We start from the raw sequence: 16,263 nt of genomic DNA on the forward strand, positions 1-16,263 counted from the left end.
AGTATACCTATTAAAATGCAAACCGGTAGAGGTACAATTAGCAAAAACTACGCATTGTTTCAATGAATTACCAGTTACATATAATCATGTAACAATGCAGTTTAAAAGATCTTTATCCGAAATGTACTATCAGGGAGCGTAATAGAAGGCTACCTTATAGTAACTACCACCTTACAAAATATTGGTACGCTTGGACAAATGACGTGAAAAATTATTTTAAGAGCAACCCATAGGAATTATTGCTGAGGATATAGCTTATTATGCCAAATATGACATAGAATTGGACATGAGAAGCTATTACAAAAACGCATTTTTGCCGAACACTCCATCCGATGAATCCACCTAGAATGGGAGAGCAGATTGAGAGACCAGACTATCACCAATAGACCAAATATACCATATAAAACCCCATTCCAAAAAACCATATTGGAAAAACTTAATTTTAATAAAAAAAGTAGATATAAATCAATCGGATTTATACACTTTGGACAAATATGATTTAAACACAGATAATAGGAATAAATTAAACCATATAGATCAATATTCGATGTACAACGGTTGGTATTATGATATGACTGCAGACTATAAAAAGGTAATTTCGAAATATAATTTACTTATGAATGAATCAACTGTATCTAATACACCTGTCGTTTTCGATTGTTGTTTCAATATGATGGATTGCATTAACCATGTAAGGTCCACCTTTACCTCCACAATGTCTCTCTTCGGCTCTGCCGAGTACACATATCCCGATGAAGAAGAATGGTAAATGCGTGTACTTGTTTCCATTTTTGACGGTTGGAGCGAGTCCGTGTATATGTAGCTTTCTGATACTTTAGGCACTGTGTGCCAATCCTCCTCCCTTCTTTCTTTTATAAATTTGACTTTTGTATTCCAATTGGTTTGTTCTGATCACATAATTATTCTTTTCATCAATTCTTTAATAGCTATAGCTAAGAATATGTCAATATTAACTAACATATTTTGCAATATAACCATTACTTTTATCGCCAACTAATGCTAATTTTTATTGTCTGATAGTGTGTCGAATTTTAGAGTAATTTTTAATATTTATAATTATCATTAACAAACAATAAAATATCTACTTATATAAAAAATATATTTATAAAAAAAAAACAAAAAAAATTATTTTTATAAATTATATCTATAACTTATTTTATTCTATTAACATAATCCAATTTGTTTATTATTAATATTTTTGTATTAGTCATACTTCCTAATTTTTGTATCGTAAATCTGTATGTGTGTATATGCATTTTAGTATCTTATCTATAAATAATAATAATTTATAATAAAATATGTATATCTATATAATCAAAATTTTTATGTAACTAAGTACTAATATTATTAACAATTAATCAGCACAAAATGTTAGCTTTATAAAATATAACATGTATCTTGTACCTTTTATTACAAATTAATGTAATTTTTAGCACTTGCACTAATGCAAGTGCTACTAATTATATCGCACTAATGATTTTAAATTATAACTGCACAATACTTATTAGATTAGTTAATATATTTACTACTCAATGTATTAATCTTTATTAAAATAAAAGTTAACTTGTTTATTTATATAAAAAAAATTAATAAAAATAAAACAAAAAATAAACCCAGCACAGTGGGGTCGTGGCATAGTTGGGTCCAGTATAGATGATATCTGACAGTGATTAAAATCACTATCATAAAAAACGCTTCGATGCAAATCTGTAGATAGTGTTTAATTGAAAAAAAAAAAATTTGTTAAAATAGCATATTTTTAAATACGGTAGCCATTTGCGCATAGAAGATAGGTCGTCGGGACAAATTTTATTTTTTATTTTTATAGAACATAAAATAAGCTTTAATTTGATATATGTTTAAAGGACGCAGTATTTCCGGAACATTTTCAAAAATTAAGTTGAAAAAGTTATTTTTTGTAAAAAAGTTATTATTTTAAATCCTTCCAGTAAGCAGAATAAGTGTTAGATTTTCAAAAAAAATTATATTAAATGAAAGGGAAATATCTAAGGTTTCAATAAAAAAAAATATTATTTTTATTTGTTCATTTTTGAAAAAGTTATGGCAGNTATTATTTTCATTTGTTCATTTTTGAAAAAGTCATGGCAGTTTTAAGTACAAAAAATATCTCGACAAAAGGTGATTTTTATTGTAAACATTACATTTTTTTTTTAATTTCGACAGCCATTTGCACATAGAAGATAAGATGTCGGAACAAATTTTTTTTTTTTTTTTATAGTACATAAAATAAGCTATAATTTGATATATGTTTAAAGGACGCAGTATTTCCGGAACATTTTCAAAAGTTCAGTTGAAAAAGTTCTATTTTTTATACAATGTTTCAAAGTTTGAACCCCCCCTATATAAGGGGAAATTGTCTAATTTTAATAAAAAGTATGTCAAATGGAAGATGTACTTATAATGTATTTAGAAAAAAAAAAATTGTGCTGATACATACATTTTTCGAAAAGTTATAGAATTTTTAAGTTGAAAATTAAAAATCGAAAATTTTAACACAAAAATAGTGTTTTTTTAACTACGGCAACCGTTTACATGCAGAAAAAAAAGTGTCGGGACAAATTTTTTTTTTCATTTTATAGTACATAAAATAAGCTTTAATTTGATATATGTTTAAAGAACGCAGTATTTCCGGAACATTTTCAAAAATTAAGTTGAAAAAGTTAGTTTTTGTAAAAAAGTTATGGAAGTTTTAAGAAAAAAAAGTGAAAAAAATTACAAAATTTGTAATTTTTTTGGATATTTCCCCCATTTGCGGGGAACGAGGGAAAATTTTTAAATTTTTAAGGGTAATGTCTTCNGATTTACCCGTATACCCGGGCTCCGTGTGTCCATGTATACTAAAATACCCGTTCACAATTCTTGGTTTTGACCAAGATCCTCAAATATTAAACTAGCACCTAACAGGTGAAAAATGTTAAATATATAATTTGTCAATGGTTTATCATGAATAAGAAGGATGAGTATAGGAATAAAATAGAATCAATGAACTGTTTAAATTTGTTCAGCTACAAGGTAAAAATAAGAATATACGGTGTATGATCATGGATGTTTTGTTAAAATGGAATGACTACATATGGTTCGTTGTAAAATGTAAAGTGAAGGGAAATCACACACGGATAACACTAACCTGAATAATAATTCTACTATGAAATGTGCAATAGTATTGGGGGAGGATTTTACGACCCTTGATATTTTATTGATTGTAGTTTATATAAGAATCAATATGTGTATATATATCTAGGGGTGCGATATATTGACAGATAAAACCAAAGGATAGGTTTTATTTTTGTAACAACAGAGAAAGCTATATAATTATGCATTATACATTTATGTTCATTCTTCTATTTTTAAGTCAGAAATTTGTTTAGGAACAATCTAAAAAAAACATTTTATTTTTCTTCATAGAAGTATCAAATTAAAACTACCCCGGGGCTTATACGTCACTGAACAGACTAAATTATTGGTATTAAATATTTATTTATCATGACATTTTTTTAACATAAAAATTATCATATAAAGTACATTTTTTTTTAACTTAATTCTATTATTCATTTTTCTATTATAAATTTATAATAGTGTAACTTTAATGTAAAACATGAAATTGTTTTAGTAATTGATATAACTAATTAATTTGCATGAATTGAAAGGAAATTACTTTTAGTAATACGTTAATTATTATCATTATAAAACAATTTTTTTGAAAATCAAATCGTCTAGAGGTTTAAACATAGGTACATATTAACCCCGAATAAAATCATAATTTTTGTTGGGTGGGGTGAGTTACTACGTATTGTTTAAAATAATTTTTTCTTTTGAGGTGTGAATACTAAGGTACCTAAAAAGATAAAACGGTAAAAAAATGTATTGATCTTTATTTATTAATATGAAAATTATTGCGATTAATTAGCATTTTTTTACATCAATAACGTTAATAGTGTCAGAAAATACCTCATCTCGAGTCAATTAGTCAGTTAATAAATATCTAGAGTAGGGAACAACATGCGAGTACTCTAAACTTAATTTTATGCCCTTTATATAATTAGTAAAATTATTAAACTATTGCATAGCTTTTATCGCGGGCTTTGAGCGCGGTGACCGAATCAAGAAATTCTGTAACGAAAATAAACCTAACACCTCCCACTCAGACCGGAACAGCGGTGCGGCGTTGAAAGTCATCGTCATTGACATCGTCTAATGTTGCTTCAGTTCGGCAGATTTCAGCACGGTGTTTATGTGCGAGCGACTAGACGTATGCGTGTAGACTGTACGAAGCTCGCACGGTTCGAGACGAGCTGCTCCGAAATCGGACGAATACACTGAAGAAGGGTCGACAATACTTGGTACAAATGGTTATAAATTTCCACTTATCTTGGCTGGCGATTTCAATATCAACTTCGCTGATAAAAAATCAGAGCGATTGACAACTTTTCTTTCGGAAAATTGAATTTGAAAATTAATAATGATTCACAAGAATCCACATCAAAATATGGGACCACCATTGACATGGTATTTTTCAGATATTTAGAAGATATCAAGTCTCAAACTTATGTTTCTTATTTCAGTTACCATAAACCTATAGTTTCAATGATAAAAATTCCTGAATAACCTACATGTATTGTAAGATAATAAAAATATTTTAAACAATATTAACTTCTCATTTATTCAATAAAAGAAAAAAATTTGTTTTCTTATCGGTCTCACCAGGCTCAAAAAGTGTAACTTGAATATAATATCAAAGGAAAAAAAATTTTGCATAAGTTGATAAAAATGCTATGCAATAGCCTTACCGCGGCAGTCCACGAGTGCCACACGTTTTGTTTTTTATTTTTATTTTACATTAATGTTAATAATAAATATATTGAAATAAATACACTTTGTTTTCTTATTATTTCCATGATATAAATTTGAGTACTCTCAGTCAATTCTTGTATTTTTATCGAATATAGTGATCGGCGAGGAAGACTGAAAAATATAACTGATAGATTTTTGAACATTGTTTTTCATATTAATTTTGAGGGTATATATAAATGCAAAATGTGATTATTGATAATACCATTTTTTCTTTTTTAGCTTTTAGTAATTTATTACAATTCTGTTTGAATAATCAACATAACGTTTGTTACATATAATTACACATTACTATTTCATAATGTTTAAGGTATTTTATTTTATATATTAATATATTTAAAAATGATATTTATAATAAATCATAATAACAATAACAAAAGGAAGTATATATATTATAAAGGGTGTATGTTTTATAGTAACACAATTAAATCAAGGAGACCTATAATAAAAAATAATAATAATAATTATGTTCATAGAAAAATAAAACATTTAATTATTTTATAAATCAAAATATTTGAGACTTTATTGTATTACTAAAAATTTTGTAATTAAAAGGAATAGAACTATTATAATTATAATTATTATTAAGTTATTAAAATTGTATTTCGCAGATTAGTACTTTACGTAAAATTGTATTTAATAGTGTTAGATATTTATTCCCTAATTTAATTTACCGCAACCCCCCAAAAAAATATATACCACATTAATTTTAGGGAAATTTTAATTGAGTTCCCAAAAATGTAACCATAACCCCCATTTCAATGCCTACTAGTAGATCTTCCATTGGAAATTTTTTTGGTAAAAAACTTGTTTTAAGACCCAACTTAAGTATTTCAGTTTCTTCAGCGGAAAAAACAATGTTTGTGTAATTTTTAACTAAATCGTCCACCCAGTTTTTAGAAAATGAAACTACCGGACTTTTATTAAAATTATCTATTTGACCCTTATTTTTGTATTCTGAAAGTAAATTTTAATATGATTTGTTATTTGTTTTACAATATATTGGCTTGGTAAATGTGATATAAAATATCATTTCTCGTAATCATTACTATAAAAAATTGTTGATTATCATTAGCAACTACAAGCGAACAACATTATTAAAAAAATCAAGTATCTGAGATTTAAAATTTGAAATTCAATTATATAAACTAGGCTAAAATGATAGAATATCATAAAAATTATTTTAATAGTAAATGGCATTTGAATTTTTAACATAACTTTATTCGTTTTTTTTTTCATAATTTTTATTATGTAATTATTATACCTAGAAAATTAACTTTATACTTTTATTAGATATCAAGATTACATTTTAAAATGTTTGAGTTTATATACAACTATAATACACGAGAAATTGCAACTACAAGTAGCTAATTGATTTTTTTATGTGCTTTCTGTCTTGCCAGTTAGTGTATTTAAAAAATTACCACAATATACCTTAATATCATACTTTAAGAAATTCTGTTAACAAAGTCATAATTGATACTTTATTCTAACTAAACTTATTATCTATACTAAATAAGAGTTTTAATTCGTCCTAAAACTAGGTTCAACACGAATAGAGAACTTCTTATGCACATTCGTATTGAAATTACTTAAAATAGTGATTTTAATTGCTTTTAAATCAAAATCTAAACGGGTTTCCTATTTCTTTTTGGAATTTAAAAGCGCAACTAGAATTAATGCTTTACACGGTGTTATTATTATTTTTTCACACTAAAAATATTTTTATATAAGAACACAGATATATCCTACATTTTTTGTAAATTACCATAGCCTCTATATACGCCTATTCAACTAAATGTACTAGATTTTTGGAATTAATTTCACTTCACTTTAAACTAATCATAACTTATTTGGATTTTCACCCACAAAAAAATATTGAATACATAAATTATAATGTACGAGAAATTTAGTGTTTAGATAAAAAAAGTATGTAGTAATGTAATTGATATAAAAATTATTTGACTATGTGAATTAAAAAAAAAAAATTCTGTTCTTACATTAAAGATACCTCTAAAATTATCACAATTCATTAGCCTTATAAAATAACTGTGAATGTATCAAATTATTTAAGATACATTGAACAAATGACTTTTTCATAGCAAATGTTAAAACTCGTACATGCGACATATCTTTCTGAAAATGTTAGCATAGTACAGGCAGTTTTTTTTTACATTTGCAAATTTATAGCGCGTACTAGTGACATAACTGTCTCGATATATCAAATTATGTACAGCCCGCTATTTTTATATTATAAGATTAAAGTCATCATTTGTTTTAAAAGTGTAACATATATTAAAACAAACTTTCATATATCAATATGACTTTTTATAGGCTGTTCTCAAATCAAATTCATATATATATAAATATATACAGAGTGTTCAACTAGTAAGAAAACAAGCCAGTTGTTCAAACAATGAGAACAATAGAAACGCGTTCCCTTACTTACTGAACATTCTATATATACAGGCCCGGCTCAAGTGATTTTACACACCTAGGCAAACTTAAGTTTTGCCGCCCCTTATACATGTAAATACTACATCAAATATTTTTTCACATAAACATTACTAAAATATAGTTAATTCTGAGTTCATTATATTTATTTGTATAAAGTTAACAATTGATTAGATTGATATATTTATACATAAGTAAATCTCTACTAATTTAAATAAAACGAAACAATTTAAAAATAGTTTGTAATATAATAAAAGTTAATTAAATCATAATATAAATATTAACATGGTATTAGAAATTAAAACTTGACTTTTCTTGCTTTTGCATTAGCAAAATCAGATACAACTTCTTCCATGTCCATATTATAGGCTAATTCTTTCTCGATTGAAATCATTGCAAGGCCCACTAAGCGATCCTGTGACATTTGAGATCGTAAATAATTTTTAATAATTTTTAATTTAGAGAAACTTCTTTCCCCAGTGGCAGCCGTCACAGGTAGTGTTAAAAGGATTCTTAACGATACAAAAGTGTTAGGAAAAAGTTCAACTAATTGATTTGCACAAATATATTCCAAAACAATTCGAGGATTAGTTTCTGTATCATTGAACCGTCTTTGCAGAGCTGTTATTTCATTATATAATTCTACTGCATCAATGTCAGAAGTTAAGCCGTCATCTGATGCAAGTGCTAGTTGTAGATCTTTACAATGAGTCATAAGTTCATCGCTATTTTNTAATAAAATTTTCAATCAATTAATGCACAACATTTTTTTTATCTAAGATATCAAATCTCGTATATAATAATATGTGTATTAAATATTTTTTTGTGGGGGATAAAAAGTATAATGTAGTCTAAACATAAGTGAAGTATATTCCAAAAAAAGTTAAATACAGTTAGTTGTAAAAGCGCAACTACAAGCTTATGTGATATTGAACTCACAAAAAATGTAGGATATAATGTGTTCTTAAACAAAAATATTTTTTAGGGTGAAAAAATAATAATAACACTTACTGAAATTTTATTCTAGATATGTCTATAGAAAAGTTGGAAAATCTATTTAGATTTAAATTTAACTGTGATTAAAAGCACTATTGTAAATCACTCCAATGCAAATTGCAATACCGTATATAATTTAACGTATATCCCATTAAATATTAAATACTTGCAAATATAATTTATTATTTATAATATAATTGAGAAGTAAGAAAACTATTTTTATTAAAAAGTACTGAAAAACCAAAATTTACTAAATTGACTAAGAAAATATCGAAATGTATTAAAAGTTATTTGTTTCCATAGTAATTGTAACTTTGAATAATTAAGAATATTTTACTATTATAACATTAACAATTAACCAGTAAATATATTATAAAAATTATTGTAATTTGATAGCAAAGACAATATTGTAAATATTGGTTTCTATCATCAAATGTCTATTGCTTTTTCTATCTTTTTAGTAATATTTTTATCATTACACAAATATAGAATTAAAAGAATATGGATTATACATTTATATTAACTCAAAAATTTAATGTTTTATATTTAATAAACAAATAAATTTATGTTAAAAATTTAAATGCCATTTAATATTAAAACAATACTTCATTTAAATTAATTCAAAATATGTGTTCTCATTTGAAAAGACAATGTTTACACCCATACAAGGCATAAGGGATGGACTTAAAAATTATTTCATAACTAATAATTCAGAGAGTACAAATATAGAATAATAAAAATACATCTTGGTTAATTATATCAGCCGAATTTAATAATTAGACATCATTCTAGCCTTAATTTTGATCTAATATTTCTTACAACTTTTCTGAATTTCAATTTAATTAAGTTAAGTATTATTGAAAGGTTTATTATAGTAAAAAACCAAATGATAAATTTATTATTATTAAAAGTTTATAGAAAAAAATTATAACTATAGATAATTCAAGAAATATATGTATATAATGAAAGCTAAAAGTTGACTCTCAATATTTTTTCCAAAAGAAATAGAATGGCTAATGTTAAATCTGAGAGGTAATTTATCAATTTTATAAAATATATTTGGAAAAAAAAAGTTAGCCATTATAGTAAATACTATGCATATTATAAAAAAAAATCTTAATTTCATATTTTTAACATTATTATTGACTCTCCCCATAAATTATTATTGTTTGTGTATTTACTACTATAAGTACTAATATGCAAATAAAGTATATAATGTAATTAGTGAATTTAACAAATATAATAAAATTTAATTTTGATGAACAGTTGTTAAAATATACATGATAAATAAACAGCAATTATTTAAACTCAAAGTATATATCTTATTAAGGTTTCAAACAAATTTAACTAAAATAATTTTACATAAATAAAGTGTTATATTTCTTTAATGACCACATTTTTTTCTGGATGTTTTAATTATTAAAAAGTGAATATACCTTGAATAATATCTATATTGTTGGTAATTTATTGAAATTTTAGATATTTTAAAATAATATTTTAATAAATGTACTTACGACTGGATTAAGTCTGAATGTTCAACAGCAAATAATTTTTATCGTACTTCATTTAAGAACTATTGAAAATTGTATTGGTTTATATTAAAATAAATGGCATCACCATATATAATTTAATGTACATTTCATGAAACATTGAATACTTGCTAATATAATTAATTAGTCCTGATACACAAGAAGAAAGAAAAATATTTTTATTAAAAAGTATTAAAAACTTAAATTTACTAAGAAAATTGCAATGTGTATTAAAAGTAATTTGATTCCATGGTAATTGTAACTTTGAATAATCAAGATTACTTTACTATTATACCATTAACGATTAGCCAGTAATTATATTTTATAAATTATTAATGTTTGATAACAAAGACAATATTGTAATGCTAGTGTCATCAATCTTCTATCACTTATATTATGTTCTTTAGTCCTTTAATTTTTAAAGGGAAGTTTGAAAAGACATTTATAAAACAAAATTCACTACACTGCTCTTTTAAATATATATAGAAAATATTATATAACTATATAAAAAAATATATTTCATATTGCTAATTATATGTTTTTTTTTACCATAGAGACGATTCCTATTAACGTAACATTTCGAGTTTAGCCAACTTAATAATACTAAATTTTTACTATTATTTATTATTTTTTATAAAATTTGGAAGATTTAAAAATATTTTTATACTTAATAACAATTTTGAATAGAATAAACCATTATCTTTGTTCAAGTTAATTTTGCTCATAATTTACACATTTTAAAGTTAATACTTAGTAAGTATTAGTTTTAATAATATATTCTAGTAAAATTATACGGTCTATAAATTGTTAAGCCAGAAAAAAAAATGACAAATATACTAATAACTTGATATATTCTAAGTTCGATAGTTAATTTTAAATCAATTATCACCCATGAAATTCATCCATTTCTAAGATGTTCTGTTTGCATATGAATGTTATTAAATAATAAATTATTAAATTTTTGGAAAACGTCAAAAGCATATTTTTTAAGAACAAAAATAAAATTAATTTAAATTAAATAAATGGTTAAGAAACCATTTTTACACCAACTCTTATTTTGGGAAGGCCCCTATGGATTTTATGGGCTGATAAAGCGATGAAAAAAAAAAAAGAAAAGAAATTTAATCAAATTTTATTTATTTACTTTTACACTGCTCGAATATGACAATTTTTCCAGAAAAGCATTTTTTCCTTGTTCTATTATATAATAAGATATAATAGGACGCGTTCATGTGTTATTGGCATACAGAAAAATCGTTATTTTTCGTTAAAATTTGATGAATTTCAAACGCTCGTATCGGCCAGAGTTTTGGTCGGATCTTGGATTTTTGTCGCTTCCTCGGCACGTACAGAACGCCGTGGTATGATTGTGAATCGAAAAAAAAATCGTTTTCATGTCGTAAAGTGTCTCAAGTATTTCAGGCGGCACGCCCTAGTGTCTTGAGCGCGTGAAAAAAAAAAGCTCGTAAAACGGTGAAAAATCAACGCATTGAATAGATTTTTTTATTATATCTCAGGAATTTCCTAAAAATTTCAAACCTTAAGTCGTAAAACGCTCGCGGTCAAGCGCCAAAAATTTTCCGACCTTCGCCAATAATTTTTTTAGAGTCTGGTGACCAAGTACTTTCGTTGAAAAAAAAAATTTTGAAAATCGGAGCATGCTAAGTAATTTTTCCAGAAAAGCGTTTTTTTCCTTGTTCTATTATATAATAAGATAATAATGTATGGTGGATTTAGTCCTGTTATGACAAATTGTGTTTCTGTGCATAAATGCAAATGTGCAATTCTGTTGTGACTGGGCTATGTAGGTTTTGTTGTCCTCTCTATTACACCAAGAGAAATAGTTATTAAAATTAATGGAAAAAGTATATAAAACTAAGGAAAAACGGGTATAATTTGGAGCCTATAGAATCGATTCATTGAAATGACATCTTTTTAATCATTATATTAATGCTAAAGAATATTCATTGAAACAATTATTAATTTTTTTAATTTTATTCTTACAGTCCATAGTTTTAAATACTTGGTAATTAAACTGTTGGAAAATTATTAACATTAATTTAATGAAAATACATCCTATGGTATTTATTTTAAAGATATAATTCGTTGTAATAATTAACTCTAATCATAAATTTAACTTTTCTTGAAACATAAATAAGACGAGTTGTAAGTTGCATTGATTTTAAGCTATTTTTATTAGGTCATTTTTTTGCGAATAATAAAAACAAATAATTGGGTTATTTTAATTTAATAATTTTAACATTTTGCCATTTATTAAGTATATTTATTTTTATTGTAAAAAATTAATTAATATAAATGATAAATACAAATTACAAATATAAATAGGTGAATTCCTAATTAATAAGGAATAAAATTTACATAAATAAAATTTTATTTTAACATAGTTACATATTCCATTGGTTTCCATCAATTTAACATTATATTGAAACATCAAATATAAATAAAAATAATAATAAACATATATAAGAGAATATATATATATATATATTAAAATGTAAAATCATTGTAAAATATAATATAATGTAAAATATACATGCGAAACTACTTTTAAAAATACTTAAGAAATTTTAATGATTAAAATACCAAGCTGTGACCAAATGACTGTTTGTACATAGGCCATTCTTCGAGAATATTATTAATGTTAATACTTGGAGACAACAGATATTCTCAACAAATATCACAAGTCTCTTCCCATTTTATAATTACTTCATTTATAGGCTCAATGTTAAACTGAAGCCATTTTTTTTACTTTAATTAAACATTCATTATCTACAAATAAACCCTATTATTTTACTAATTATTAGTAAAAATTACTATTATTAATTATTTGTTTATAGTTGATCTATATAGTAAAGATGTTTGCTGTAAGTTACTATCATCAGAACTTTTTTTTACTTTTTTTATGGGAGACCACAATTTGTGTTTGCGTAATATTGTCAATGTTTTATGATATTTTGAGTACAATATTCCCTTTAGTTTTTATGCAGGCGCGCTAATAAAGTATGTTTCCTATAAGACATACTGATATATTTAAAATTGTACCAATTTTCATACAAAATTTTTTAAATTTTACAAACCTTAACTTCAGATTTAAATATATTATTGATACTATCAGAAATATTATTAATGATTTTAGGAGATCTATATATTTTATGCTGTATCATATATTTAGTAATTATTTCAGTCAACATTTTCCTTAATTCATCAGTAAGCTTTAAATTTTTTTTATAGAATGACATTATCAAATTAGAGTATTCAGACATTTCTGAATCAGATAAAGATTCTGATGCATTATTTTTACTAGCACTAGTGTTACTAGATTTTTCCTATAGAAATGATCAAAAATGAAAGGTCTGTTAAAAGACTTAAAATTAATTTAGTTAACTCACACTAACAAAGTTTGCCTACCACTTTTTTAAATGGTGCTCAAATATTATTCATTGACCATAACAGGCTTTTGGACAAATGTCTTGTAAGTGTTTTTCAATAATATATTTAAGGCTTTCACATGTTATTCCATGTTCTAAAATGTACATTAAATATAGTAAGGAGTTGAGAATTTAATGCTATATCCTATAATTTATAAAAAACAGAATTAAAAAAAAAATTTAGAGATAATATTTTTCAAATCACTAAATTTAATGAAAGTATAAAAGTCAATTAACCGATAATTACTAAAACGTCACACGTCTAAAAGATATAAAAATAAATAAGTGTACTTACCGATAAATATACTGAAGAAGCAATTACATTTTAACTCTCCTAGTATATCTAATAGAGCTGATTCGTGTGAAAATTCTTCGGAAAATGCATTATTTTCAATGACGACAGAATTTAAAATTATTTCTTCCGTTTAGTTATAAAAACAATCACTAGACACTATACACTAACCAAAACGATGCCAAGTGTAAAATAATTTTTGCGTATTGTCACCGTTATCTAATAGCACAATAATAACAGTTCCAAAAAATTTACCCAAATATGCTAAAAATAAACGTGGATTTAATTATTTAACGATAAATGTCATTAAAATAAAGACGACAGGGTATTGAAATAATGAAAACTGCCTAGTGGGGTTAGTAAACAAATAATTTGCCTACACTTTCGTTAAATCAAAGTCATAATTACTTTTAGTTTAAGTAAAACATTAATACTTTAATTCAATTTAGTTTTGATTTGAAGTAACATTTTTTACTTAAAAATAAAGATTCTCTATGATAAAAACGTAGAACTTTTTGGTTATATCAATACCCTATCCTTTAAAAGAAACATATTTTTATTACATTCAAGTAAATTGTGTGCATGAAACAAATAATGGACTCCTTTGTGTTAAATATTTATATTTTATTGATTAGATTACGGTATCTTTAAATTGTCATTATAAAAATCTTTAAATTTATTGAGTGTGGTTTTATTTTAAAAGAATAATTATTATTTTAATTCATTTCAGCGTTATTATTAAGTAAAACGCTAGGCTAATAACAAAATTCAATTTCATTAAAGCATGGAACGTTTTTTTTCTGTGTGTATAACGTTGAAATATTGAAAATTAGAATATGTGGAAATTTGTAGATGTAAATTGGATGAATAATAATTTAACTATAATAATATTCAGTGGATTCTGGATATTTGAGATGTTTTTCTATTCGTGTAAAGTTTATTAAATAAGTACTTCTTGTTCATGTTGAAAAATCGGCCGAAAAATGCAGTTATAGAATCGTGTCTTTCGTCGATGTAATTGTGTGTGAATTCCCATGTTGAGGTCGAATAATTTTCTAAATTGTATTAACTAGAAAATTAATTGATCAACGTTAATTATAATTGTGATTTATCTATAGAAATTTGATTCATTTACCTCTTTTCGATCTGTAGTTTTAGGTATGTGCAGTGCTACGTTGGGAGCAATACTTCTCAGCTGGTCGTAGAGTTTTTTACCGCCTCCTTCGTATTCATTACACATATGTTTCTGGAGACTGTAAACTTCGTGTTTCTTATACGAAGGGCCGCCCCATGGGGGAGACGACACTATGACCTGTGGCTTATATTTTTTTAACGTTTCTGCAATCTCGAAGAAATTTCCCTGTATAAATATAATTTTGTCACTGACTCCATAAATCTCTGCATTTTTTTTGGCGAATTCAAGTTTTTTAGCATCGATATCCACAGCGATTACTTGTGTGTATTTCTTGGCCAATTGGATGACGTTTCCACCAGCACCACAAAACGGATCCATAGCGACATCTCAACGCTATATGTGTGCTTAAGATCTCAGGACAAACGGAATAATATGATTCTGAAAAATAAAAAAATGTTATCGTTAACAGTAAAATACTAAAGTTTGTATAAATAATTATTTTATTACCAATGTTCATCACGATTCCTTCGTCGAATTTAGAGAACAATAAATACCTCTAAATAATATCCCATAAATGTTTTTTAATATCATGTGGACGAGTTCTAATAGCGGATATTTTGTAATTAGTATCCTAAAGTTCTATTCTTTTTAGTATTTTCCAGGGTTTCTAATGTAATAGGTTTAGTTTTTTTTACTTAGTAACGAACTGTTAGTGTTAGATGTTTGAATAATTTCTGTTCATTTTTTTGACGGTTTTATATTTAAGTTGTTAGAATTATTTATTAAAGTGTTGTTTTCTTGAGTTGATGTGTTAATATTACCAGGCAATATTTTAAATAGTCGAGTTGAATGATTGTTTGTAGACTGTGATATGTTCGTGTTAAAAGAATTATTAAGTAATACGGAAGTGTCTGTAGATGTAATGATGGGCTATTTTTCAATTTGTATAATATTTTCAGAGTTCAATTTTTTAACAGATTCAATTTCGTTATTCAATATTGAAATGTTCGTGTAAGGTGTTGTAATATTATTTTCTGGCAATATTTTAGACGGTGTGATCGAAAGATTATTTTTCGACGATGTATTTTTCAAGATTAATGAATTATCTATTATTGTGATTTTCTCTATAGAAGTTTTAGAGGGCTCTTTTTCAGTTTCAATAATCGAAGTTGGCGTAAATCTATCTTCTCTAAGCGGTTCTTTTAAAATTAAATTATTTGAAATAATAGGTATCTCCAAATTAATAGGATGTATAGTCGAAATCCGGCAAGTATTCACAATAGTTTCTACTTTTTCAGTTACAGTCTTTTTCTTCTCAGAAGTTTCATCTCCAAAAAAGTCTGCAGTGACACAATTGCCAGTGCAATAAACATAATATCTCTGATTACTTGAATCGGAATTATGAAATATATGACCAACGTCGTTATCACGAAAAACAAATATGAATCCATTTTTAGCTTCGATGCGAAGCTGAGAAGGTATTGGTTTTACTATGATGTGTTTTTTTTTTTTTTTTTT

General features: G+C 25.4%; 1 protein-coding gene and 1 long non-coding RNA gene across 2 annotated transcripts; both read right to left on the bottom strand.

Annotated features, from left to right (window-relative positions):
* Positions 1-12,679: 12,679 nt before the first annotated feature.
* Positions 12,680-13,845, bottom strand: LOC126905225 (uncharacterized). Its single transcript, XR_007703899.1, has 3 exons — positions 13,614-13,845; positions 12,968-13,413; positions 12,680-12,899 (listed from the first exon to the last, which is right to left on the bottom strand). It is a non-coding gene; the product is annotated as an uncharacterized LOC126905225 (long non-coding RNA).
* An 873-nt stretch (positions 13,846-14,718) lies between these two features.
* LOC126904923 (uncharacterized) lies at positions 14,719-15,123 on the bottom strand. Its single transcript, XM_050684329.1, has one exon. It carries the CDS (start codon positions 15,121-15,123, stop codon positions 14,719-14,721), a length of 405 nt encoding a protein of 134 aa, XP_050540286.1.
* Positions 15,124-16,263: the final 1,140 nt, after the last annotated feature.

Source organism: Daktulosphaira vitifoliae, unplaced genomic scaffold (genome assembly GCF_025091365.1).
Source record: "Daktulosphaira vitifoliae isolate Bord-2020 unplaced genomic scaffold, ASM2509136v1 Scaffold_4, whole genome shotgun sequence".
Classification (NCBI taxonomy): domain Eukaryota; kingdom Metazoa; phylum Arthropoda; class Insecta; order Hemiptera; family Phylloxeridae; genus Daktulosphaira; species Daktulosphaira vitifoliae.